The sequence below is a fragment of the Patagioenas fasciata genome, chromosome 1, assembly GCF_037038585.1.
Source record: "Patagioenas fasciata isolate bPatFas1 chromosome 1, bPatFas1.hap1, whole genome shotgun sequence".
Classification (NCBI taxonomy): domain Eukaryota; kingdom Metazoa; phylum Chordata; class Aves; order Columbiformes; family Columbidae; genus Patagioenas; species Patagioenas fasciata.
The window spans coordinates 99,608,069-99,633,532 of record NC_092520.1 but is presented as its reverse complement, the minus strand read 5'-3'; the positions used below and the strand labels follow the sequence as shown (position 1 = coordinate 99,633,532).

Below are 25,464 nucleotides of genomic sequence, written 5' to 3'. Positions count from 1 at the left end.
GTTGATAAATCTTATAATTCTTTCCTTCGTTGTAAAGATTATGTTTGAAAAATTATAAATTATAGATTTTGCAATGTTTTTTGCTTACCTAAGTGATCAGCAAAGCTCGGCTTCCTAGCTGTGGGCTGCATGAGTTTAGCACATGTGAAGGGCAGCTGAAGAGACAAAATCATAATTAATTATCGAGTAGACAGAAAATAAAAGGTTATTTTAGGATAGAGACAAGTGTGACTGCGTATATCCATGTTCATAATTAATTGGTAGTAAAACTAACTTAATCGTGCAAGTAAGCTCTTAAGCCAGTCTTTCAAGTGTGGGAAAGCTAATATCTGGTTTCCAAGATGGAGGGCTGTGCCTGTTTTGACAGAGATAGATTTCACAGTAGCTTATATGGGGCTATATAGGTAAAAACGGAAGATTTACCCCTTAAACTCTTTATGTCAATCCGCAAGTTTTCTCAGTTTTACGATTATCTCCTTCATCCCACTGTGGATGGAGAGTGAGGAAGTGCTGGATGGTACTTAGTTGCCAGGTGTGATTATATCATGACAAGGGCTAATGTAGGAATTGGGTGTTATTGTATACCTAGTTTGTGTGTTCATGTTCTGCTGAAACTGTAACAGTTTGGCATAAGTGGATTTACCCAGTTGTCCCTATTTTCAGGCACGTGCTTAAAACATTTGGGACTACAGGTGATGAAGTGGAGGGTTGACTTGAGATCTCTGGTGTTTCAGCTAACTTCATAATCTCTAGACATCAGTTCCATCGTGATAGTAACTGCACAGGCTTAAATTCAAGAAAATCTTTATCCTCAAGTCCTGTTCAGAAAATTGCATCATATAACAAAGATTATTTGAATTAAGGTCTGTGGTCATACTGTTAGTTTTCAGCTTGTGGTCTGTAGACCATTCCAGACTGTCTTTGTAAGAAATCTTTGTGGAAAAAAGACTTTGAGAAGTTATTTTGCTGTTAGTAGGCTTGTATTAGCTGTATCAGAGGCTCACCTTTTATAAGAAAAAAAAATATCTGGAATTTGGAAAGTAGTCTTCCAAGCAATTATATTACTCATAGTGCTGGGAAATGAGACATGTGGATAAGCTAGTTTAGGCCCAGCTTTTTACCCTTCCAGAAAAGTGAGAAGTCATCCCCAACAGTTGCAAAAAAAAAAAACCAAAACAAAAAGGAATAAATCTCCCATGCTTTCAAATACCTGGCTTCTAATTAGGTATTTGCCGTAGTCCACTTGCTACAGTTTTGACCTCTATTTTTTTTTTCCTGTGTCAAAGTTGTATTCACTGTGGCTCTGGCCATGGAATTAAAATAAACTGAAAGGTAAAAATTTACTAATACAGAATGATTTTTACTAACTTCACTACTCCCTGTGTTTAGTAGTCTTTAGAAGTTCTTATTAAATGACTACTTCGAAGAGCAGTTGGAGCATGAAATTCAGTAGCAAGGCGTTGATTTACTGTGTAGCTTTATATAACAGGCAGGCTATTTTAGCTCTGGCTCAGCACAGCAATGGTGTGGTTTTGCTTTTAGGCTAGAGCTGTTACATTGCTGCCTGGGTTTAGAGGGTGCAGCACACAATTTCACAGTTGATGGTATGGAAGTGCCCCGAGAATCTTAGGATACAACTAGAATGAAAATAAGTAGTTTATGAAAGGTAATAAAATCATACTGGTTTTGCCTGTAGAAGGCAGCATAAGTTTTAAGTTTTATTGAAGTGCTTTCATGTCTTAGAAAACTAATGCTCAAAAAAAATAAAGTATATTTGATTCAAGAAGAAGTGTTTGGAGTCTCTAAAGGCAACTGTTAAGTTGCAGCCTGTTGAGTGGCAGGGAAAGATCCAACTGGACAAGAAATGAAATTGCAGAGAATAGTGCTGGAGTCTCATTACTTATATTCTAGAGTGTTTAGAGCTTGACGTGCACATCCCTGTTTCAGCACAGCAAGCTGACAGTTCACACACCAGGTTCCTTACCTTTTCCTCCTGTGTGTTACGGCTTCCACAGACTTCTTCCTTCTTAAGGGCTTGCTTCACTTAAGTGTCTCTTACAAACCTCCCAAGATAAGATTGTTATATGCCTTAGTCTTCTTGCCCTGCTCCTCACCCCTCCCCCTTCCCCCCACAGCAGTTATGCATACTTCTCCTTTTATTTGTTATGTTGTAGTTGTTCTTTCTGGCCTGTATGCTCTCAGTTTTTCCTTCTATCCAGGAAATGGTCTGATCAGAGAAAAAAATTGTACCATGTTTTGCAAAATAAGTGGAATAAGTGGTTTAGTTATTCCCTCTCTTGTAATCTGACTCATAACATGAAAACAAATGTACTTTTTTTTAAAGAAAAATCCGTGGCACATCACAAAGTATTTACAGCACAGCATGTAACGAGGCTGTTAGTCTCTTTTTGTTTTTAAGTGAACTTCTGATGCAAGTTTTAGAAGGAAATGAACTTCAGAATTTCCAAACTGCTCACGCATGCATTTTAATACTGTACAAGATTAATCACATCACAGTTTTCTAGGTACTTGTTTCTCATGTTTTATTCTACACTTATGGGAAATTCTTCTGCAGTAAATTGGCTATTGATTCACATAGTCCAAAATGGTTGATTTTGATGCATTTTCCAGCCTGGCATATAGGAAGGAAACTTTCTTATCACTCAAGAGTTAAAACTGAGCTAGCTGTTTTTTCCTTCTTGTCTTTCTCCTTAAATGTCAAAACTGCGGTGTACATCAAAATCTCATTTTAAAGTGTCTGGTATATAACTCAACATCTTGCGACTGGTTGGTTGGTTGTAAGACTTCCTAAGGTTATAAGCTGCTGGACTCAAAATGCTGTCTGCCAACAAGCTGTTTGTAATAGAAGGCTCTGGTTGTCCATGAATCCACTAGCACGAAGGCAGTACTTCAGCTTGAGAAACTATGTGGAAATACTAAAAATTGTTTTACAGCTTAAAGTACCTCAAATAAATACATTGAGGAACTGGATTTGGAGTCCTTTTTTAAAAACTAGACAAACTAACTACATTAAATTAGAATACCGATCGGTAAAATATGTTTTACACTTCATTGTCTGCTGTCCCTGCATGATTTTGTTAAAAAATATAAATATTTTGACAGTACAGTATTTATATTCCAAATAAATACTTGTGTGCACACACAGAGCACACTTACATACTTAAACATACAAGGGAAATCTAAATATTGTGACTTCCCAGTGAACTAAGTATTCAGTCTACCACACTGTTCCCACAGCTTCAGCTTTTCTTGATGGCCACCTTGAACAGTTGTCTTGTAAGAATGATGTAGGGTATCTTGCTGCTTGACTTAATATGGATTGCTACAAATGTTGGTGGATTCTTTTTGTCTGACAGGCAGGAAAACATGAAGCCATTGTAAAAAATGTACACGATCTCCTTGCAAAATTAGCTTGGGATTTCTCTCCTGAACAGCTCGATCACCTGTTTGATTGTTTTAAGGTAACTATGCATGTTTGACTGTATTCAGGAAATGTGTTGTTAGGTTGGATACAGATTTGTGGTGCTTTCAACATCTACTTTCTACTTATTTTAGATATAGGCAGTTTTCTTGTGTTAAAAGACTGCTTAATGTATATAGGAACAGTCTACAATATTTAATGATAGAAATGCCAGATTGTGCTATTCTTTAATGAGTGTTCATTGTGAGATTTTTCAGTTTACTTCCAGTCTAAAGCAAACATTTGTTATGCTAGTTTAATTGGCTTTTATTTTTATGGTTTAAATACTGTTGGATAATGCACATCTATTGAAGCCTGTAGTACTGAAGTGACATTTAACAGTCCTAGGAATATTGAATTTTTCAAATATAATAAGTTACTTATCTTAATTCAGAACAAATGCCAAAAGTTAATTATTAAGTGTTGGCAATTTAGTCAATAATGTTTTTCTTCTATCATTAAAGTAGGTTTCATCAAGTTTACCGGGCGTGGCTACTTTCAGTCTTTAAGTGGAGGAGATCAAGGGCTTCCATTCCTGTCTCCCCCAACTTCCTCTTTATAATGTAGTAATTTTTTGTGGTTAACAAAGATATAGAATGAAATTGTCTCAGGAAGATAATGTTGAACGTTTATAGACAGTTTGTTTCTGAAAGTTTCTTATTCACTGGCTTTTTATGGATGCTAAGATTAACATTTGTAGGTTCCAGTAGTGGTGCTATCCAGCTCGTTTTCATGTTTCACGTCTAGGAGGTGGTCCGTTGGACTAGAAAATCCAAGTTGGCTTTGTAGACTCTGTTTTCTGCTTCTAGAGAAATGTGTTATAGTCATGTTTTGGCTTACACACAATTTGTGCTTCAGTTAATGGGGGTTTCCTGGTTTGGTAAATATGGGTCTAATGGCCTATAATATATTAATAGATAGTCTCAAGTTGAATACACTTTAATTCTAAATGCTGAAAGTGCTATTCACTTGTGTATGACTTATGTATAGGTCTAATGTGCTATTTATTTTTAATGCAAGTAGGTAATGTGAAAGTTCTTTATATAGTTGCACCACTTTATTGTTGCATCATTTGCTAACAGTGTAGGTTGTGTGTGGAATTTTTTTTTTTTAAAGAGACTGGTTTTCATATCAACTAAAATCTTCTCTTAGGCAAGTTGGACAAATGCAAGCAAAAAACAACGTGAGAAACTACTTGAGTTAATTCGTCGTCTTGCAGAGGATGACAAGGATGGTGTGATGGCACACAAAGTGCTGAACCTTTTGTGGAATTTGGCTCATAGTGATGACGTACCAGTTGATATCATGGACCAGGCTCTTAGTGCCCATATTAAAATCTTAGATTATAGCTGTTCACAGGTGAGTAATTATGTTCTATTGTGAAATCAGTCACTGACAGTTTCTTTCAATTCTACATGGAAAGTTCAAGCGATTTGTTAATTTAGAAAAAGTGTTCCTTTTGCTAAATGACCACATTGGAGGAATTAGGAAAGAACCCTACCAAAGTAAAGATGGAGAAAGAGAAGTAGCCCCACTTCCGTCTTTGCTCTTTCCGAACTTGATTATGCTAATCTGTTTGGGTGGGGTGTTTTTTCAGTAAGTCCTCACCTGTCTTGTGTAATATTAGAAAGAACTTAGCAAAGGTGTGAAAACTATTAGATGCTCTCCTTCCCCACCTGAGCTTCTGTGGCAGTCTACCAGAATTATAATAATAATAATTCATTGTGGTTTGAAATTAATCCATTATCTGTCTTGACAGCCACTGTCAGGTTTTGTTTCTTGGTTGTTAAGAAACAGTGTGTCATTGTTTCTTGATATTTTATAGCAATTTACACTTGAATACCAGTGAACAGAAATAAATGAAAGAGGGGAAAGAGCAAATTATTTAAACACTGATGATCCTATCTAGCTACAGGTTTTCTTAAATACGAACTGGACACTTGAATGCTTGAAGGCAGAGAGTTTGTTACACACTGGTAGCTTATGTGAACATACAGTGCTGTTCAGATACTTCTCTTATGCTTATGTGCTTCAAAACTCAGCTGATCTAGTATTCGTGTGGCTTTGTATGTTCTATTCTATCTTGGAAAAAAAATAAGAGAGTGATGATAGTTTCTGCAATATACTTGATTTTGATTACACACACTTGTTTTTAAGGATCGAGATACACAAAAGATCCAGTGGATAGATCGTTTTATAGAAGAGCTTCGCACAAATGATAAATGGGTCATTCCTGCACTGAAACAAATCAGAGAAATTTGCAGTTTGTTTGGCGAAGCACCACAAAACTTGAGGTAAGAATGGAATGCAAATAAAGTTTTGTCTACTAAAAGTTGAATAGGTTGGAATGTTGCAAATTTTCTTTTTTTTTTTTATAAGAGGCAGGGAAGGCTTAGGTGAAATCAGAACATGTGTTCGAATATGTTCTTTAGTTTGTTTCAGAGGCTACTTAAAGACACTAAAAATTCAGACACCAAAGTTCAATAAGAGAACATTAACTATTTCACCCAATGTGTTGAATTTTTGGAATACTAGTCCGATTTGTGGAAAATCTAGGTTTGTTTTTATGTTATCCGTGGACTTCTCTGCCTAACAAGGGAATTAACTTACAGATATATTGTGTGTGCATATATGTATGTATTAACACACACAAACGTAACCACCCATCCCTATTCTTCAATGGTAAATTTATACAGGTCATATAGTTTATTTAGGCAAAATCAAAGGTGACTTTTTTTGTCTGGGAAAAATACTCTATTGATTCTCTGTCCTGAATGGAAGAGATTAGAAATGTATTGGGTTTGTTTTATTGTGGGTTTGTTTTTCTGTCTTTTTATGTGGGAGGTTTGTTTGTTTTATTTTATTAAAAAGAAGAAAAGAGAAATAAGAGAAGCCGTTGTCTGTTTGGGCTTGTTAAAATATGTGTGCTTATTTTCATTATTTTAAATGTCTTTTTACTAGAGAAATGTCTGAGATTCTGTGCCCCTAACATTATCCACATCATAGCTTTTACAAACTCCAGAAAAATGTTTGCTTATCAATATTGCACAATTGCTGTAATTCTTATAATCAGGTAAACTATTCAAATCAATGTTGCTATTACAGTCTGCTTGCAAGAAGGATCAAGGCAGGGAAAGCTGAAGAAAATAAGCCTTCAGTTTACAAAATGCCATCTTCTTACTGATTCTGCTTCAAGGAGCTGTGATAATATTGCATTGCTGGCTTTTGGAGATTTCTTTATTAATTTAGATTGTGACATCTTTCTCAGCTTTCCTGATGTTTCAATCCTTTACAGTTTCACATTAATGGTTGAGGGTTTTGTTCAATGAGATTATGAAGTTACCTGCTTATTAGCAGAGAAGTCTGTTTTCTGCCTCTTGGAGTCATTAACCTTTTATATGCTGTAAGATCTTGGTGAATATATGGTACGTGTACAGTTAGATGGCTTGAATATCTCTCCTTTTTTTGTGCGTCAGACAGTATCTTCCATTCTTCAGATTTCAGTGAAGCCTGCACTGCAGTATGTGATAATGCCTCATTTTTACGCAGAATTTGAAAACACACAGCAGGAAAATAAACTTCAAATTAAACATTTGAGTCAAGGGACTTGCAGAGACCTCTTCCTGTGTAGAAGCCTTTATTAGCATGATGCTGTTGGGGGACTTCTTTGTAGTTAGGTAGTGTTACTGCCTAGGTGGTGGGAAACCTAGTGAGTGAAAACATTGTAATCAGTGCTTTTTTTAAGTCCTCTGACTGTTCTGGTAACTCTTAACATCGAACACAGTTTGGAAATTGCAATGCCTGCATTTAATTGCTGTATTCCTGTTCCTATCAGCTTACCTTATCTGACTTAAAACTTTAATCGCTAGTATCCTTCTAGAATTCGGATCAAAAATAGATCAAAGCAAATGTTTGTGACAACTGCCTCAAAAATGTTTCACAGGGCTTTCTATGTGCAGCATATATCCCATAATATGTATTCTTCTCTTCTGGAGTGATTCAGTGGATTGGCATTGGCAATTAAAAGTTTGGTCCGGAATGACTAAGGCTGCTGATTCTTGGCAAAAATAAGTAGAAGTTATCTTATGGCGTTGGCACTGTAGAGATTATTTTGAGCAGGAGGATTTAATTATTGCTAGTTATTCATGCAGTTGAGCGAAGTGATGAACTGGTTATACAGTTGCTTTGGCAAAATTTAACTCCCTGGCTACAAAGAAATGCTACGTGTTTTGGGAAGTTTAGCTTAACCTGAATTGCAACCTCATAAGAAAATAACTCTTATTTAGGTGCAAGGATTTTTATGGGTGCAAAGGTCCCTATTACAGAACAGTCAACTTTATTACTCAACATACTGACCTTTAGTGTACAGATAATTAATGATCTTAATTTTCTGTGTGTTGGCTGACGGAGGTAGAGTGTCCTGTAGACCAATTTCAAGCACTTTAGTTTGACCTGTGTCTACCCAAGCAGTAAAAGATGGGTCTCCTAAATTACTTGCTCAGAAGCATTAACTGAACTCTTCTGTAAGTTTAGGGGTTTAGGGGTTTTGTTTGTGCTTTAATGATGCTAGCTTCAAGTCACTTTTCAGTGTAAACAGTAGAATTTTCTGACTCTGGTCATTACTATTTGGACCTTTAATGGCTGCATTTGTTCGTTTAGTAGAACTCCTCTCAACTTCCAAAACTGAGTTACATGTGCAGTATTATGTTGGGCAAGTTATGTGTGCAGGTAAATAATTTTTAAAAAATCCATTAAAGTTGTTTGGAAATTTTCCTTTGGCATGCTGCCAATATTTTTCTAGCAAATAAACAAACCAAGATGATGAATCCATGTGTCCAAATTTACTGTTTATGCATGTGGTTGAGAAAGGAGGAAAGTAAAAAAATGTCTGGAGCTGAAGATTTATTTAGTCTTCTGCTAGTAATGCTTTCCTTTGGTGATACAAGATGGATACAAATGCATAATATTATGAGTATATAAATGTACATGCCAATAGCTCAATTCAGCAAAATACCGCGTCTTACTTCTGCTTGTTCGTTCAGTCCAGGGGTGTCAGACTCATTTTCACTGGGTGTCACATCAGCCTCTCAGCTGCCTTCAAAAGGCAGAATGTAATTCTATGACTCTATAAATGTAGGAGTAGTTACATTGGTATAATCCTTGGTTTTGGTTTCATCAGATATATATTTCCCAAATAGTCTGTGTTCTTATTTACTGTTATGCATTGTAAATGCATCTCTCTGTCTAGAGGTAACATCTCGGGTAGCCACTAAAAAAGAGGCATCCAGTCTTTTGCTGTTTTTACTGCTGGTTTCTGCTGAGCAGGGAGGGTTGATGGTGGAATGAAGCGTTAATTGGAAAGTTTCTCAAGGTGAAAACAAGAGGATGTTCTTTCTGGGTATACAAAGTCCTGTATGATTTCTTTGTGCTTCCATCGATTTTGTTTTCTCTCTGACAAATGTCTGGATATTTTTTTTTTTAAACACAATTTGTGTTTTAGGTGCCTCTTTCAAGCTGTTTTGGGAAGCTCTGCATAGTATGAAATTTAATTTTCTGAAGACATCTGTGCTTAGCAGGCCAAATTCTGTTGGTTGCAGATAGCAGAATTATTGGAAGGGTGTTGATGGCTTCTGTCTTTTAAACCCAGATTGACAATGATCTCTGGCCCAGTGAATCGATTTATCTGTTTTTGTTATGTGTACAGTGAAATTTGGTTATCAGCTGCAAGGTCATTATCAGCTGATGCTGGAACTGGTATTTCTTGCATTCCCTAGTGTCCTCAGTAGGTGTGGTGATGCAGCAGAGTGCTGTAGGCATCTAATATGGAGAGGTTGTTTCCTAGGAAGAATGAGAGTTTCTACCTGTAATCCACTCAGCTAATTCTGGGATCTGGTGTTGAAGGAAAGGAGAACAATTCTGAAATCAGAGTTATATTTCTTCAGGGTGGGCTGTGGGGTCAGCTGAGTGGCAGTACAAGGAGGAACACCTTTCTTTTTCTCCCTCACTCTCTCCCTTCCTTCTCTTTTTTCTGTTTTTCTCTCTTTACCATGGAAGAGCAATGCAAGTTTGTATTGTTTATGCAGCGAAGATCAGTGCTCCAATCTACAGAAGCTGAGGCAAATTGAGACTCTTCTGCAGAGTGATTAGTTCTTAGTTCTAAAATTCGATTGTGTTCATGGGCTTTGAACCCAAGCTCTGTATTTTCTCTTGCAGTTTACTTTTGTAATTTAAATTCTATTGTTTGAGAGCAGCATTTTTGGTCAGATCTTGATAACCAACTTAAACTATTATCTAATTATTTATTTGAGGTATTTCTTTTCTTAAACTTTTCTGGTTTTTGTTAGACTATATGCTCTGCATAACTATGCTTTTTATGTTTGTACCAACATTTTTTTCAGCTAGATATTGTTAGAAAAAAAAATGCAGGGTTGTGCAGGGTTTTGTTTTTATAAGTATTGAAAGAATTGGTATGTTTATTGGCTAGTGTTCTTTTGCTGTAGTTTTAAGAACATGAGCTTTCATTTTGAAAATCAACCTAGTTTTACTTTATGTTTTAATATTAAATTTAGAAAATAATATCAGATGGGTGTGGAAGAAACTGTGGTTATGCGTTATAGTACAGTCGAGGGTCTCTGTCCTTACTATACAGTTTGTGGGCAGGTATTTCTGTTCCTCTCTTGCCGCAGGTATTCTCCCTGCAGCATACTGAGCTGCTCAGATTGCTTCGATATTTTTCATACATACTGTAACTGTATAATCCTCATTAATTAACTGCTTTCAATAACTGATAAGAACTGTTGATGTGTAAGAAGAAAAAAGAAAAATTTTGTCAGAGGCTTAATATGATTTCTCTTAAAGATCTTTCAGGAAAATTTGAAACTTGAATAAAAGATGAGTTTCTTAAATGGATTTCTGAACTGTTAGGCGCCAAGACTTCTTCACTTTTCTTGTAACACTTGCATTTTAATTTCAGTCAAACTCAGCGAAGTCCACATGTGTTTTACCGACATGACTTAATCAATCAACTTCAGCACAATCATGCCCTAGTTACTTTGGTTGCAGAAAATCTCTCTGCCTATATGGAAAGCATGAGGCAGTATGCTAAAGGTAAGTTTCAAAATTAAAATTGCCTCAAAGTGTATGAAAACTCCAGTTGAAAGTGGAATTAAAACCAAATTCTCATAATGAAATAACTATTAAGTTTGTTTGTTTAATTTTCAGGCATCTGTGGGATTGATAGCCTTGGTGTCTGATTGGGCAAGAAAAGCTTAAAATGTTAACGTTTTGTCTCATGATTAAAAATGTGTGATTTACAGCAGAATATGTGGAACTGACAGCTCTTGTTTATCTGTGGATTGATAAACATCATCTTCTCCTACTTAGGCTGGGCTGATTATTTTTGAGGAAAGTCCTAATACTAATTTTGGATTTTGTCCCACTTGCCATTTTGAATTTTTGTAGACTCCTTTGAGAAGTTTTTTAATCTCTATTTGAAGCCAGTGTTTGGAATTTGTCAGGGAGAAGGGCTGTAGACCACAGGGATGCTGTTTCTTTTTAGCAACTCCATTTCTGTTTAGTTCCTTTCTTACTGCATTTGTTATCAGCAGCACTTTGACAGCAGATCATGTTAGTATTTTTATATTTCAGGCTAAACTCAACCCTTTACTGGTGAGTTTACACTCTTATTCTGGATGAGTCTTTTAGCTACTGAGGGTAGGAGTAGGGAAGTGAAGGAAAATGATGGACCAGGAAACTCCTTGTTACACTGGACCACAGTACTTTGAGTTATGCCAAAACACACCCCCACCTACCCACCCCATCTGCTTCACTGACTGGAACTAGGGGCTGTTCTACCCTGGCATCATAATATCCTACATTCAAAAAAGACATGGTATGTCATGCAGGAATTGTAGGTTGTTCAGAGAGGACAGGATATTTGCACATTGTAAAAGTGTATGTGTGTCTTCCAGTGCTTAGTTAAGTTGCCTGGATGCCCTTAATTTTGGAATTAGTTTAATTTTTGAGTACTTGACAAAAGATATCCAAAGTATATTCTTGAAAACTTGAATAGTGGCACTATACTAAGATGATAGCTTCAGCCAGATACAGGTCAATGAGACATTTAAGCTAAACCTGCTTACTGCAACGATATTTCTCTATTCAGGAATACATGAGGGGAGTTACCCTGATTTAGTTTCCTTAATTATAGCATTGCACTAATTGATGTTAAAATAATACTAAATGCTCTGTTCTCAAGCAGTACTGTCTTAGGCTTAGCTATCTTCGGAAAGGTGGAATAGAACAAATATTATTTCATGTAACTTTTGCAAGCTATTGGATTGGTCTTTAACTTTGCTAAAATACTGCAAAAATGTGATTTCATTTATAACAAACTTCACATCTTAACTATATGGATAGCTTAGAAGCTATGATTCTCCCTTTCTCTTGGTCTTTGGCCAGCTATGAAACCTGGGGTCTGGTCTCAGGGTTAGGAAGGAGACATAATCAACAACTGTATTCCAATGCAATGTTGTCTTTGTCCAAAAATAGCCTACACAAACTATTAATGTATAAACTATTACTATTAATTCAATTTTTTTTGAAATCTGGAAGCCAAAAGGTTAATTTTGACAATATTGTTTACCTATCAAATTGCTGATGACTTGGGCAGAAAAAAAAATTAGGCAGATGTCTAAAACACACATCCCGTTACCCTGTACCTCCCCAAATATAATGACTCGGTAAAACAGTAATATAAATATCCTCAGCATGATAGGAGTTATAAGCATGCAAAGAGTTTAAATTGAATCTAATTACAAAGCAATTAAATTGTGCTTTCTTGAGATAAAGATGCTGCAGAACTTATACTTGTTTGCATCAGAGTACAAAAACAGATGAACGGTAGCGTTGGATTTTTTATTAGATGCTTTATTATGTGATTAAGGGCAGCCAAAAAAATCTCCTGATGTTCCAGATACTGTACTAAAACTGTAATACACAGTTCCTGTGCAACTTCTCTTTCATTTTCATTTTTATATACTAAATAGAGCAAAACATAGAGCACCATGTAATTTGCCTTCCATGGAGGCGGATAAAAGATGCTGGGGACATGTAGGGCAGGGAGTGAAATGAAAGGAGAAGAAAGATTATTAGGATTGCAAGGGCAGAAGGAACAAACTGGGAAGCTGTAGAATTAAACGGAGCTGGTGGAAGGTGAATGAGACAGAGTGGGAAAATTCAAGGCAAATATCCAAACAACATAGGTCAAACAAATGCCATAGGAAAAAAAAAAAAAAAATGCAATTGCCCACGGATATTTTCGGCACTTAATACCGCAATTCCTGTGTTATTTGAGATTTTTTTTGAATTAATTTTGTATTTGTCATATTTTTAATTTCTCTTCAAGGCTTCCGTAGTTGTGTTTTGTGATGGAGAACAATGTTCCTATTCTGTTATTCACTACTGCATATTGTTTTCTATTATACTCTCTTTTATATGTTTGCCATTTTAAGGTTAAAGAAAAGCCTTACCTATGATTCAGAAGTTTTTCCATGATGTGTGACTCTCTTATAGTGAACTCACCCTTACCTGCACCTCTGCAGAGTCCTCCATGAGATGAGACAACTGCTATTGCATTTTGTAGTCCTGAAGGAAGTCAAAGTTTCATCTCCTTGACTATTTATTGAAGACCTTTTGAAAATCTGAGGAGATTGCTAGCGATTTCTCCTTTATCTTCTGTTTTTCTGAAGTGATAAAAAAATCCAAAGTGTTAATGAAATGTAATTATTCATAGAAATTGTGCCGTATGATCTTCTATGTGTGTTTATCGCTAATTATACTTAAATTTTCAGCTGGTCCTTTTTTGATCTATAGTTTCTCTGTTCATTCTTCCGCTCCTGCATGTAGAAAGAATTTTTAAGGAGGTCACGCTTGGACTTGCGAGATCCACAGCGTGAAAGATAAATCAGGCAGATGTAGAAAGAAACTGAGAGGGAGGGTATTAAGGGAGACTGAATTTTTTTGTAGTCCAGAGTTTTTCATACATACTGCCTTTGGACAACTGACTGGCCTTTAATACCTGAATTCTTTTGTCACTGCCACTATTGACAATCCTGTCTGTGAATTAATCTCTACTCAGGAAAAAAAAAGACCAGATAGTCCCCAGAAGTAACACAAACACCACCCCCACAACTGCCCCACCAACAAAACAAAATTAAGCAAAAAAACCCACACAAAGCCACCAACACTTGACGTTATTAGTTTTAATTTTTTTGCAATGTGCTTATCTATTGTAATAGTTTTTTCTGCTAAACCCACAGCATATTTTTCAGGTTTCCTGCTTCTAATACTTCAGTTTTCATTCTGCTACTTTTATGTTCTTTCTTCAGAATTTTTTCACAGTTCTTGTTTTGGTAACTGCCCATTTATGCTCACTACATTAGGACTATAATTCAAATTTTCAAAGGATTTCTGGTGTACATCTCCAGTTTTCTAGACATCAGTTAACTACTAGTCTTCTGTTTTCCCTTTTATTGGATTTTTAGGCTAACGTACCTTTTCAACTTGTATTTAGATTGCACTGTTTATGACAATTATTTTTCCTCTGATTTTGAAGTACCAGTGATGTAGTTCAGCTGTTAGACTCATTCATGGGGATTTTTTTGCTCCTTGATATGATAGGAGATACTGATTTTTCACATCTGAAGATAGATTTTACTATTAGTCTGGATGTTGTCATGATACAGTCTCCTGCAGCTGGGTCATCTTGGTTAAATGTGATCTGTATACTTTTGAAAATAAGAAATGTAGCATTAATTAGTTTATAATGGAGATGTCATGATGAAGATGTGTCATGGTAAAATATTACTAGTACAGATCATGGCAGTGCAAGTACAGATATAGATTGTTTATCTTTAATTTAAAAAACAAACCAAACCCCAACCAAACAAAAAACTACACACACACACACACACACACACACACACACACACACAAAAACCAAAAACCCAACCAACCAAAACCCCAAAACCACTGCCACCAAGACCACACCAAACCCAAGTTCCTATGAAGCACTGAATATTATGGTGAGATTTGATAAAATGCACGTAAAAGTTTGATTTCTTGCCTTACTTTAAAATTACTCAACTTCTTCTGTTTCAAGCTTGTCAGTATTACAGGCATTTGTTTTTTGTACCTGGAAACTTGCAGTGAATGAATTTGTTGTATACTTTCCTCTTGTAAGCGATGTCATGTACGTAGCTACTGTGCGACCTCACCTGGGCGTTCCTGCTCCAGCAGGGGGATTGGACTAGATGATCTTTTGAGGTCCCTTCCAATCCCAAACATACTGTGATAAAGGTGTTAAAGGACCAGAGTCATGATTTCCTCTGGAGAGGGAAAACCCTGGAAATGGAAAACTGAAATTTTGGAAAAGATGCTGTGTAATGAAATTAAGCATCCTCAGAAGACAAAAAACCTCAAACAAACAAACAAACAAAACAAACACAAAAAACCCCAAACACACTGGATAATCTGAATTATATGCTTGGTATACTTTTATTGTACCTACTTTCTGACTTCAAACTGACTACTCGAAATAAGGAGAAATTGATATGAACAGATAGAATGTATGTTCTTAACTGTTCTGTAATACTTCCACTGTACTGAACGATGAGCATACATAAGTGTTGATTTGATTATACATCTCAGTAATCTTTGCCTTTACCCATTTTAATTTATAGTGAAATATTAACTGGTAGCAGGCAGCTGAGAATTATTTTCGTATACCTTACTGAAAATGTATTGGGTTTTGAGTGGTTTTAGTTGTATTCAGACTAATAAGTCTTAAAACACATCCTGTCTTTTAGGGTCAGTGTGTCTTTTCTGAATGTATTGTCTCATAAAACATTTTATATTTGCAGAGCATGGTGAATATGATCCTCAAACTGTAAGACCAGGAAGCAGATACAGTCATGTGCAGGAAGTACAGGAGCGACTCAACTTCTTACGGTTAGTTTTAACATAATCATTTGTTTAACTTCTGTAAGAATACTTTAAGGAAACAAATAAACAATCAAAGTCCACAAACAAACAAAACCCTACAACCAACCAGCTAAACAAACAGAAAAGCCGAAGCCCGCCCTGGTATCTCTTTCTTTTACCTAGCTTCAAGTTGCCGTGTTAACTTTTTTCAAAATTCTGATGCAAAAATACACCAAATGGTTTGGTTTGTGTGTGGTTTGTTGGTTTGGTTGTTTTTTTTCTTCACAGAAGGTTTCTATGCAAATGTTGCAATATTCAAATAAAGTTTATTAGGATATTTGGAATCCAAGGCTCTGATTCTGCACTGAGATTTGTGTGGGCTATTTCTGTCTATGTACAGAGCTCTACTGATTTGAATACAATGTGTATACAGTTACATACATGTCAGGAGAACTTAGCTGAAAATTGAAAGTATTCCATGTAGGGATATGTCCATGTGTCCTTAGTTCTTGTACCACACCACATTTAAATCTGTGATCATAAAGTGACATGTACTTGTGTCAGACATTATTAGATTTTCAGCAATCTCTTAGAAAGAGGTTAGAATTAAAAAAAAGAATCACTTGGATGACTTATGACCAGCTGTTGTTCGATTAGAATAAGAAAACAAGGGATCTCTGTTCATCACAGAGCTGCAATATGTTGATGCTTTTTAGGCTATGTCTTTCTTCTTCTTACTAGATTTTAACCTCTTTTTTTAGACAAGTGAAAATAGATGAACTGTCAAACCATCAAGTTCTGAAGTTTTTTTTTTTTACTTGCTTTCTAAGGGAGATGTTTTACTTCTGAAATTTTACCAAGAATTTTTATGAATTAAACTGAAGCACCAACGGTTTAATGAAATTATACAACAGCATATGGATAGCAGACTTAATTTATCACTCTTGTATATTAAAAATTGTAACTTCATTACCTTTAAGTTCGCTAGTTGTTAATGTAAAGGAATTTATGAAGTGCTGTGGCTGTCAAATGTAGAATATGTAGGTAGTAATTTCTGAAAAGCAGCGCCATAACTTAGTCCCTGATTTCTTTTACATAGAAAAAGATTTTGAATTACGTAAATGATTCTGAAGAACTTTATCTTCTTCCTGAAACTTTCTTAGTATTAGGTCTCAGAGTTGAAGTTCTTAATAATTCGTTAATAATAATTTAACACCAATGAAAACCTTCCTTAAATTAAAGGAAAAATTTCTAGTTCGTTGACTTCTGTTTCTGGCTCTGTTCCGCAGAATTCAAACCTTATTTTGTGATTTGGCTGAAGTGAGTGCTAAAACATAGTTAATGATTGCAGTGGTAATTTAATCTCTTATGTTGTGACCTGATTTTTAAATAAATTGTTTACGTTAGGGAATGTGTGTTTGTATATAATATGTAAAAAATGTTTGGTATTTTTGCGTAACACTTTTTTTTGCTGAATTTTATTCCTATTTTGTTTGGACTTACAAGTTCTTGATCCATTCAAACTTACTGAGAAATTGTAGCCTATTTATAAATGGACTGACGATGCAAGTTTTTCGGGGTCATACTTCTGACATATACATGTATAATATGCATATTCACCTTTTTGCTGAATTTTAACTCTGGATGTCTGTTAGACAGTGCTGTTAATTGTCTGTTTGTTGTTGCTCAAGGTTTTTGTTGAAGGATGGTCAGCTGTGGCTCTGCGCCCCCCAGGCAAAGCAAATATGGAAGTGTTTAGCTGAAAATGCAGTTTATCTTTGTGATCGTGAAGCCTGTTTTAAATGGTATTCCAAACTAATGGGGGATGAACCCGACTTAGACCCTGACATTAATAAGGACTTCTTTGAAAATAATGTGCTTCAGCTGGATCCTTCCCTATTAACAGAAAATGGGATGAAATGTTTTGAACGTTTCTTCAAAGCTGTGAACTGTCGAGAAGGAAAACTAGTAGCAAAGAGACGAGCTTATATGATGGATGATCTGGAATTAATAGGATTAGACTACCTTTGGAGGGTAAGTTAATTGGAGGAAACATCGAAAAGGTTAACTGCTAAGTCTTAGTCTCTTTTTACATTTTTAAGGTTGTGTACTTTATTAGTTGTAGACTGAAATTATAAAAAAACTACCTTTTCCAACTAAACCTATGGGCGTTGACTCCACTGTCTTCCCAGTGAGTATACAAGTTGGTAACTTTGTAGGCTGATGTTTAATGGAAGGTTATTTGAAACATCAAGTCTGTTTGTGTATGCACATGACATTAAACATTTCCCTGTACTGTTTAAGAATGATCCAGGCAGGTAAATTATCTGTAGGCTTCTTTCTCTCTCATACACACTTTGGAATTGAACTTTGTTTTGTGCACTTTATAAGCTAGTTCATGTTATTCATTCTAATATGGTAAACTGGAGTGATTCTAGATTAGATCAACTGATCAGTGGTCTGATTATTTCTTTTATATCCATGCCTAAACATGGTTGTAGCTTTTCAATAGGAAGATTGTAGCTTTCTGAAGCTTGCGAAATCTATTGGTGAAAAACATCAGTATCTAATTTGATACTGGATTTTTTCGGAGTATTTCCAGTTTTCAAGAGCTGTGTTAGAACCTGCAGTAGCACATTGTGATATGAGTATCATGGCTGTGTTTTGTAAAATGTGCTGCACGTAAAGCAGCAGTCTTTGGTATTTGTGGTTGTGGTTTGTTGAAGGATTAGGTATTTTAATCATGGTGATAGTAGGTAAAACCAAAGTAGATCACAATTTTTAAACAAAGAAGTTTTCACACAGTGTTTGCGTACAAAGTGCCCACATAATGCTAGCATGTTTTAGTTGTGGTAATCAACTTACGTGGATCTGCCCAGCGGTTTGGCAGCACGACGGAACTCACAAACCCTCAGCCCAGTATCCTGCAGGGGTTATATGGAGGGGCTGCTTTCAGACCTGGTGGCTGGTAATTACAATTTAGATTATCAGGTTAGAAACGGAACTCATTTGCCTGTCCCCTTTCCACCCACTCACAACCATTTAAAATTATGTTTTTTAATTCTGGTAATGTAGATTATTTAAGCAGCTGAAAAAAATAGTTGGCTTATTCTCTGAAACTAGTGAAAATGGAAATGTGAAGATGAATATATAAACACTGCTTTTATTCTTTTCATAAAGCCCTAGGGTTTTTTGCTAACTCTGAACTCTTTTGAACTAGTTAATTCTTAATTTTGACTCATGTAATTTCAGTCTAAAGTGCATTGATTGTATTTTGTAACTAAGCATTTTAGTCACTTTCACCTCATAAAATAATCAGACACGCTGTTGTGTTAAGATACTTAAGTAGTTGTTTTGGTTTTAAATTTTATACCAGGAAGTTGTAAGAAGTTCTAATGCCTTTTTTTTTTGTGTTATGCTAGGTTGTGATTCAGGGAAATGATGACATCGCGAACAGAGCAATAGATCTTCTTAAAGAGATCTATACTAATCTTGGCCCGAGGTTACAAGTTAATCAGGTAAAAAACAAAACAAACAAAACCCGACAACACAAAACAAGCAACAAGAAGCCTGGAATATAACATGATAGAAAAGCAGGAATAAAATTCAATTTGGTGGTAATTTTGTATCTGAAAGCTTTGAAAACGGGGAATAGTTTTCTGGTTTTGGAGAGTATACTCTTGAGTCCAGCCATCAGCTGCTGGTCAGATGCAGAGTTAAGAGTTCTTTCTGGTATTTGCAGACTGAACCCTGAAAAATTTTTCATATTAAATTGATCTATTGTGTTTGTTCTTTCTACTCAGAAAACAGCTCATATCTTATATGTAGGTAAGCCTTCTGTTGAACCTCCAGTTTTGGTATTTATTGTACTAGTATGTTCACTGGATGGGTCTGTTGAGGGTTGTCACAAGCTAATCCAATCTTTATTGATGTCATGTCCCTTACAAAGGGTCACAGAGTTTCCATATAATGGCAAAATTGAGCTCTAGCAGATCAGATATTTTCTCCCTACATTGATAGTTGCTGGGAGCTGCATTTCAGTGAACTGACAAGTTTCTGAAAGGACAGAGGAAGTGAACTGTTGTGATTTCACAGTTTAAGGGGTATGGGGATATTGTCCTCCAGACAATATCCAATTGGTAGCTTGCCAGTTATATTTCTTAAAGCTTTTCATACTTGTCCTCAAAAACACTTTCATAGTGTTCAGAGCTGCAAGTTGCTAGATACAGCACAGCTGCTCTAGGTTGTACATTTACAGCCATTCAAGTTATATCTTACTGCAGTGGCAGATGGGCTGTATGCTTCTTTCATGCTGTAGGTCTGGGCTTGCTAAGCATGCATGTATCTGTCCATCTGCATGTGGTTGGGTCCAACACTTCGGGGAAGTGTTGGGTTTACTTAACATGCACACAAGTATTTTGTTTCAGTGTGCTGATAACCCCTCTGCTCCTCAGCTGCCTGTAAGAAAAGGGGCTGCTGGACTGTGATAGCTGTGACTGTAAATGCTTCTGTTGAGACTTTTTACAGTGATACTATAGGTTATATGTCAGTCTGGGTCAGGAGCAAGGAGATGTTAAATATGAGGCAGAAGGAGATGATTTGCTGTACCTGCCACTATTCTGAATCTAGATCAAAACCCATTTCTGAGTTTATGCAGCAAAAGAGTGTATCTGAAACTGAGTGATTTGAAGGGAGTGTGGAAGGGTGGAGATAGTTGTTCTGGTGGTCTGTAAATGTTCTTTGTTCACTCTTGGTGTAAACTAAGTTGACCTGTCATAGATTGTCAGCTCGAGATTCTTTAACATAGTCTAAGGAAGTGAATAAGGCAAAGTTCAATTTAGTGTTCTCTGTGCAAGCTTTCACTTATTCTTTTTAAGTGCAAGTTTACACTGTTCAGTTACAGCTACTGATGACACGGAAGATTTTTGCAGCACACACTAAATTAAAGCTATTTATCAGTAAGAGTTTATTTTAAAGTGGAGTAAAACAGCTTTATAGAGTAACTTACTTGGTTTTGTTTTGGGTTTGTGGGTTTTTTTTATTTCTACCATTGGATTATCCTACTGAAAATGTAGTTTTTAATATTTCTTGTAATTGAACCAATTTTTTAATGTAATTAGGTAGTGATTCATGAAGACTTCATTCAGTCCTGTTTTGATCGTCTGAAAGCTTCCTATGATACACTATGTGTGTTGGATGGTGATAAAGACAGTATCAATTGTGCAAGACAAGAAGCAATACGAATGGTGAGAGTGTTGACTGTTTTAAGAGAGTATATAAATGAATGTGACAGTGATTACCACGAGGAGAGAACTATTCTACCAATGTCAAGGTATGTGTGAAGCTGTACTACTGTGATTTTTATTTCTATTAACTAAAATATTACTAATGTCGTTATGATTTTTACATTCTAAAGGAATGCATTTATAGAATGTCAAAATTCAGTTTTCTTTGCTAATACATGAAACTCTGATCTGTAGTTAAAAAAAAATATATGGAAATATCAGGCAAATACAGGCATGTATGAAGAGGACAGCCGACCTGAGAATAAACTTGTTTCTGACGTTTTGTTCTATAACACGACGTACCTTGTGGCTATATTGTTTTGGATGTATTTTTTTTTTCTGAAAATTATTTAAAAGCAATACCATTCTTTAAGTTAGCATGGGAAAAGCTGCTTTGTTTTTCTTAGTTCTGTCATACAAAAAAACATGTTAGTTTATATTTTCATTTTCCAGAGATGCTAATCTTACTTTGCAAGCTTAAATATAGGATTATCTCTAAGTGAAATATTCTGTGTAAATTCCTCAGAAAAAGGGGAAGAAGAAAACAGCACTTTGAAAGTGTATTTTCTGTATGCCTTCAGTCTTCTTGTCCTTGAGTAGATACTTAGCTTAAATCCTAGTTGCTCCTTCTGTAACTGTCTTTGGTACAAAGAAAAAGGAGACACTTAAATCCCATATTGTGTAGGTGTTTTCACACACAAAAAACCCCAACGACAACAACAAAAACACCTTTATTTCCTGGGAGAGGAAAGTAGAACAGAAAACTGTTCAGATGTTCCAGTATTAGTAGCTGCTTTCTGTGGGAAGGAGGTCTCAAAAATATGTAAGGAATACACTGAGATTGCTATAGAATTATGATGCAGCTAGATTTTTTTTAGACGTGGTGGGGGTTTGTTGTTCTCTTATTTTAAATGGCCTTTTTGTCAAGAAAATCAAAGAGAAGGCTGTTTCTTCATGGTCTGTCAGTAATTTGCAGTGCTCTTAGAGCATTTTTATTGTGTGTTGGTTGATGAGTGCTAACTTCTCTTGTCAATTGTGGGTGCATCTTTTTTATATGGGCTGCTTATTTGATTAGGCTTTTTCCCAGGTCTTGTTGGCAAGGAGCTTTTGTGGAGAATTTTGTCGTCTTTTGTTGCATGGGATTAGTTTGTTGGGCTTATCTGGCCGCATCTTTCCTAATGAGTTCCCTGCCATAGTGCAAAGTATGACCAGTGCTGTTGTGAAAATGTTTTTTTCTTCTTTTAATTTTTTTAAAAGCATTCTGATTTTTAAAATTGGAATTCTACTATAAAACTTTTAACAGCTTATGACAGAAGGCATTAAGACTTCGTGACATTATGTTTTTTTCTGATTTTGGTGTATTTAAAACTGAGTTGTTTTGCTAAAAGAGCAAAGCGTAGTTGCCAGTCTGAACTTTATTTGCACATTTTGATCAGGAAATTAAAAGCAAGAGAAAATATCTCAGGCTTCGTAAGAGGCTTCTTAAAATTCTGTCAGTGTTCCTAACCTGACAGTAAAGCTGACCGTATGTTTAATGCACTTGCGCCGAGTGTGGCTTCTTGAAAGTTTCTGTGTATGTTATGTGTGCCTAATTGCCTGAGCTTTCACAAAATAAACTCATGCTGGAGTGTATCACTGTATGTAAAGATTTGATGTTGAAGTATCTGCAACACAAAATGCAGCAGGAAAAATAATTTATTCCGTGAGGGCAAAAATAACTTTATCTCATTTATTTTCAGAGCTTTCCGTGGTAAACATATCACACTAGTAGTTCGTTTTCCAAACCAAGGCCGGCAGGTAGAAGATTTGGACATTTGGTCTCATACAAACGACACAATTGGCCAAGTCCGGCGTTGTATTCTGAATCGTATTAAAGCCAATAGTGCTCACACAAAAGTAGAACTGTTCATTGGTGGTGAGCTGGTGGACCCTGCAGATGATAGAAAATTAATTGGGCAGTTGAATCTCAAAGATAAAACGGTAAGTGTTGCAGTTATTTATGTCAATTGAGGTGTCACTTCCCTTTTATAAATACTTGAAAAATACCATGCATGGAATCACTTATTCTTTTGAAATATTTCCATTCCTCCTGCTTGTATTATGCCATTAATGTTATATCAGATACTTATTTAATAAAGAATCTTAATTTTTGCGTAGTATTAAAACTCTGATTCTGTTTTTCAGCTAATTACGGCTAAGCTTACACAGATAAATTCTAATATGCCATCAAGTCCAGATAGTTCTTCTGACTCTTCAACTGGTTCTCCAGGCAACCATGGCAATCACTACAGCGATGGCCCAAATCCAGAAGTTGAAAGCTGTTTGCCTGGAGTGGTAAGCATATGCTGAAATGAGCAGTTTAAAAGCATATTTTCCCTATACTTTGTCTTTAATTAATGATTTTTATGTTTTTTTATTTGCTTATTTTAAGATCATGTCACTGCATCCTCGATACATCTCTTTTCTTTGGCAAGTTGCAGACCTGGGCAGTAGCCTAAATATGCCACCTCTTAGAGATGGAGCACGTGTTCTTATGAAGCTCATGCCACCAGGTTAGACTTAATTTTATTCTGTTTTATCTTGTAATACCCAGTATAGTAATTTCTCACATATTATATTAAAATAAAGAAGTATTTTCTACTTTCTGGTAATTTATTGATAACGTAATTTATGACATCCTAATTAGGATTGTAAATGTATTTTTCAAATAGTTAATTCTTGTCTGTCAAATGAAGTTGTGTAGTTTGCAGTTGGTACTGGGGTTCAGTGCCTCAGTGCATTGAAAATGGGAAAAAGTATATTTTGAAGTGATTTTGTAGCTCTGCTTTAACAGGATCACATTTGTACTGACAGAAATAATAATTGCAGAATGCTTCATAGTCTGATCTTGTCTGTCAGATTTTTTGCAATTTTTCTGAAACACTTAATGTTTTTCAGATTTATAATTGTAAATATTACTGTCTTGTTCTGGAGTAGTTTTGTTACAAAATGTTTATAAATTCTATTTTTATTGCAGATAACACTACAGTTGAGAAACTAAGAGCTATTTGTTTAGATCATGCAAAGCTTGGGGAAAGCAGCCTTAGTCCATCCCTGGATTCTCTATTCTTTGGTCCTTCTGCCTCACAAGTGCTGTATCTAACAGAGGTTTGTGATTCTTTGCCTGTATTTTAAAATTCTTCAGCTCTCTCTTTGGCAATCCTTTCTGTAATAGTATGGAAGCCTAAGATCAAATTCTGGTTCGAAATTTAACAACTGAAAATACTTAGCAATTTACTGGAATAAACTGGCATATGGCCAATTCTGTCAAAGCATTGCTTAAGTAGTATTCCAAAATAGCCTTATGTTCAATCATCTATATTTAAGCTAGAGCATTTATGTTAGTTAATGCTGTGTTTTGTTCTACAGGTAGTTTATGCCTTGTTAATGCCTGCCAGTGCACCTCTGGGAGAAGATGCCAGTGACTTCCAGTACAACTTCTTAAAAAGTGGTGGTTTGCCTCTTGTACTGAGCATGCTGACTAGAAATAACTTCCTGCCAAATGCAGATATGGAAACTCGAAGGGGTGCCTACCTTAATGCTCTAAAAATAGCCAAATTATTACTAACAGCAATTGGATATGGCCATGTTCGAGCTGTGGCAGAAGCTTGTCAGCCAGTTGTGGAAGGCACAAGTACAATTTCACCGGTAATGTAAATATTCCTTGCTACAGATGGCAATGTATTCTGATTTTGCTCTTGTCTGCAGCAACATTTTTATGCTTTCTGTTGACATTCTCTTTCACTGAGTTGCATGTCAAGAACTCATGGTACTTTCAGATAAGATTGTCTGATTATTCTAAAAAAAAAGAGCTCAACTAACTAAACACATCCTGTTTCTTTCTGACAATAGAAAAGTTAGGTGTGAGATCCACTTGCTGTATATATGATTTTCAATGGTTTGCATGATGGTCAGTACGGGTGACTTTCCGTTTTCAAGTATGTCTATCCCATAAGTGTGAATTCTGATTCTTTTGAGCTGTTGAGTCTGTTGAAGGATATGCTTCTGAATTTCTTGTATCTCCTGTTTATGATTAGAGCACAAACCAACAGAACTGATGCTGAATTATGCCAGCCCTTTTTCTCAGAAAAACAAGTCCTTGGCTTGCTAAATTCCTAATTCTGTCCGTTGCTTGTAGAAAATTCTTGCAGGGTACAGCTAGGTACATTGCTAAGTTTAATGCTGATAGTTGAAAGGTGTCCTACCCTAAGTTTTATCAGTTGGAAAAGTGTAACACAGGTGTTCTGAACTGTGATCTCACATGTCTATAATATTAGATCTTATGCATGTGGGTCTGTTGCAAACAGATTGATGCTGACCACTTAGGAGGTGTAACACTTGTCCATGACTGCTGGCATTCACTGTTTACTGTTGCAAACATTTAACTTTATTGTTAAATGATTTGTTGGAAAAAACTTCATGCTGTCATCATCGTCCTGTTTGAAGGACTTTGGTCTTGATATTTTTACTGCTTCCGCACCAATAGGCTTATACCTTGGGATGGAGGTGAGACTTGTAAATACCTTTTCATTTATCTTATATTAAAGGATAAGTACCATAGCATAAACTTCTGGCTTGTCTTTCTATCAGTCCTTAAGAGAATGAGGTAAGCAAGATTGAGTCTGTAGTCTTCTAGTTACTGGTCTCCTGCTGGCACTAGGGCCTTTTAAGTTTTTA

The 25,464-nt window shown here is 35.9% G+C and overlaps 1 protein-coding gene across 2 annotated transcripts in view; it reads left to right on the top strand.

The window, feature by feature from the left end:
• Positions 1-25,464, top strand: part of USP9X (ubiquitin specific peptidase 9 X-linked) — a 103,590-nt gene that overhangs the window by 39,225 nt on the left and 38,901 nt on the right. For both annotated transcript variants that reach the window (XM_065860178.2, XM_065860169.2), the window contains exons 11-23: positions 3,378-3,482; positions 4,634-4,840; positions 5,639-5,775; positions 10,455-10,588; positions 15,403-15,490; positions 17,155-17,497; positions 18,886-18,981; positions 20,584-20,795; positions 22,488-22,728; positions 22,933-23,082; positions 23,180-23,300; positions 23,765-23,895; positions 24,157-24,435. In XM_065860178.2, the coding sequence (XP_065716250.1) occupies positions 3,378-3,482; positions 4,634-4,840; positions 5,639-5,775; positions 10,455-10,588; positions 15,403-15,490; positions 17,155-17,497; positions 18,886-18,981; positions 20,584-20,795; positions 22,488-22,728; positions 22,933-23,082; positions 23,180-23,300; positions 23,765-23,895; positions 24,157-24,435 (2,244 nt within the window). The remainder of the gene's footprint in view (positions 1-3,377; positions 3,483-4,633; positions 4,841-5,638; positions 5,776-10,454; positions 10,589-15,402; positions 15,491-17,154; positions 17,498-18,885; positions 18,982-20,583; positions 20,796-22,487; positions 22,729-22,932; positions 23,083-23,179; positions 23,301-23,764; positions 23,896-24,156; positions 24,436-25,464) is intronic.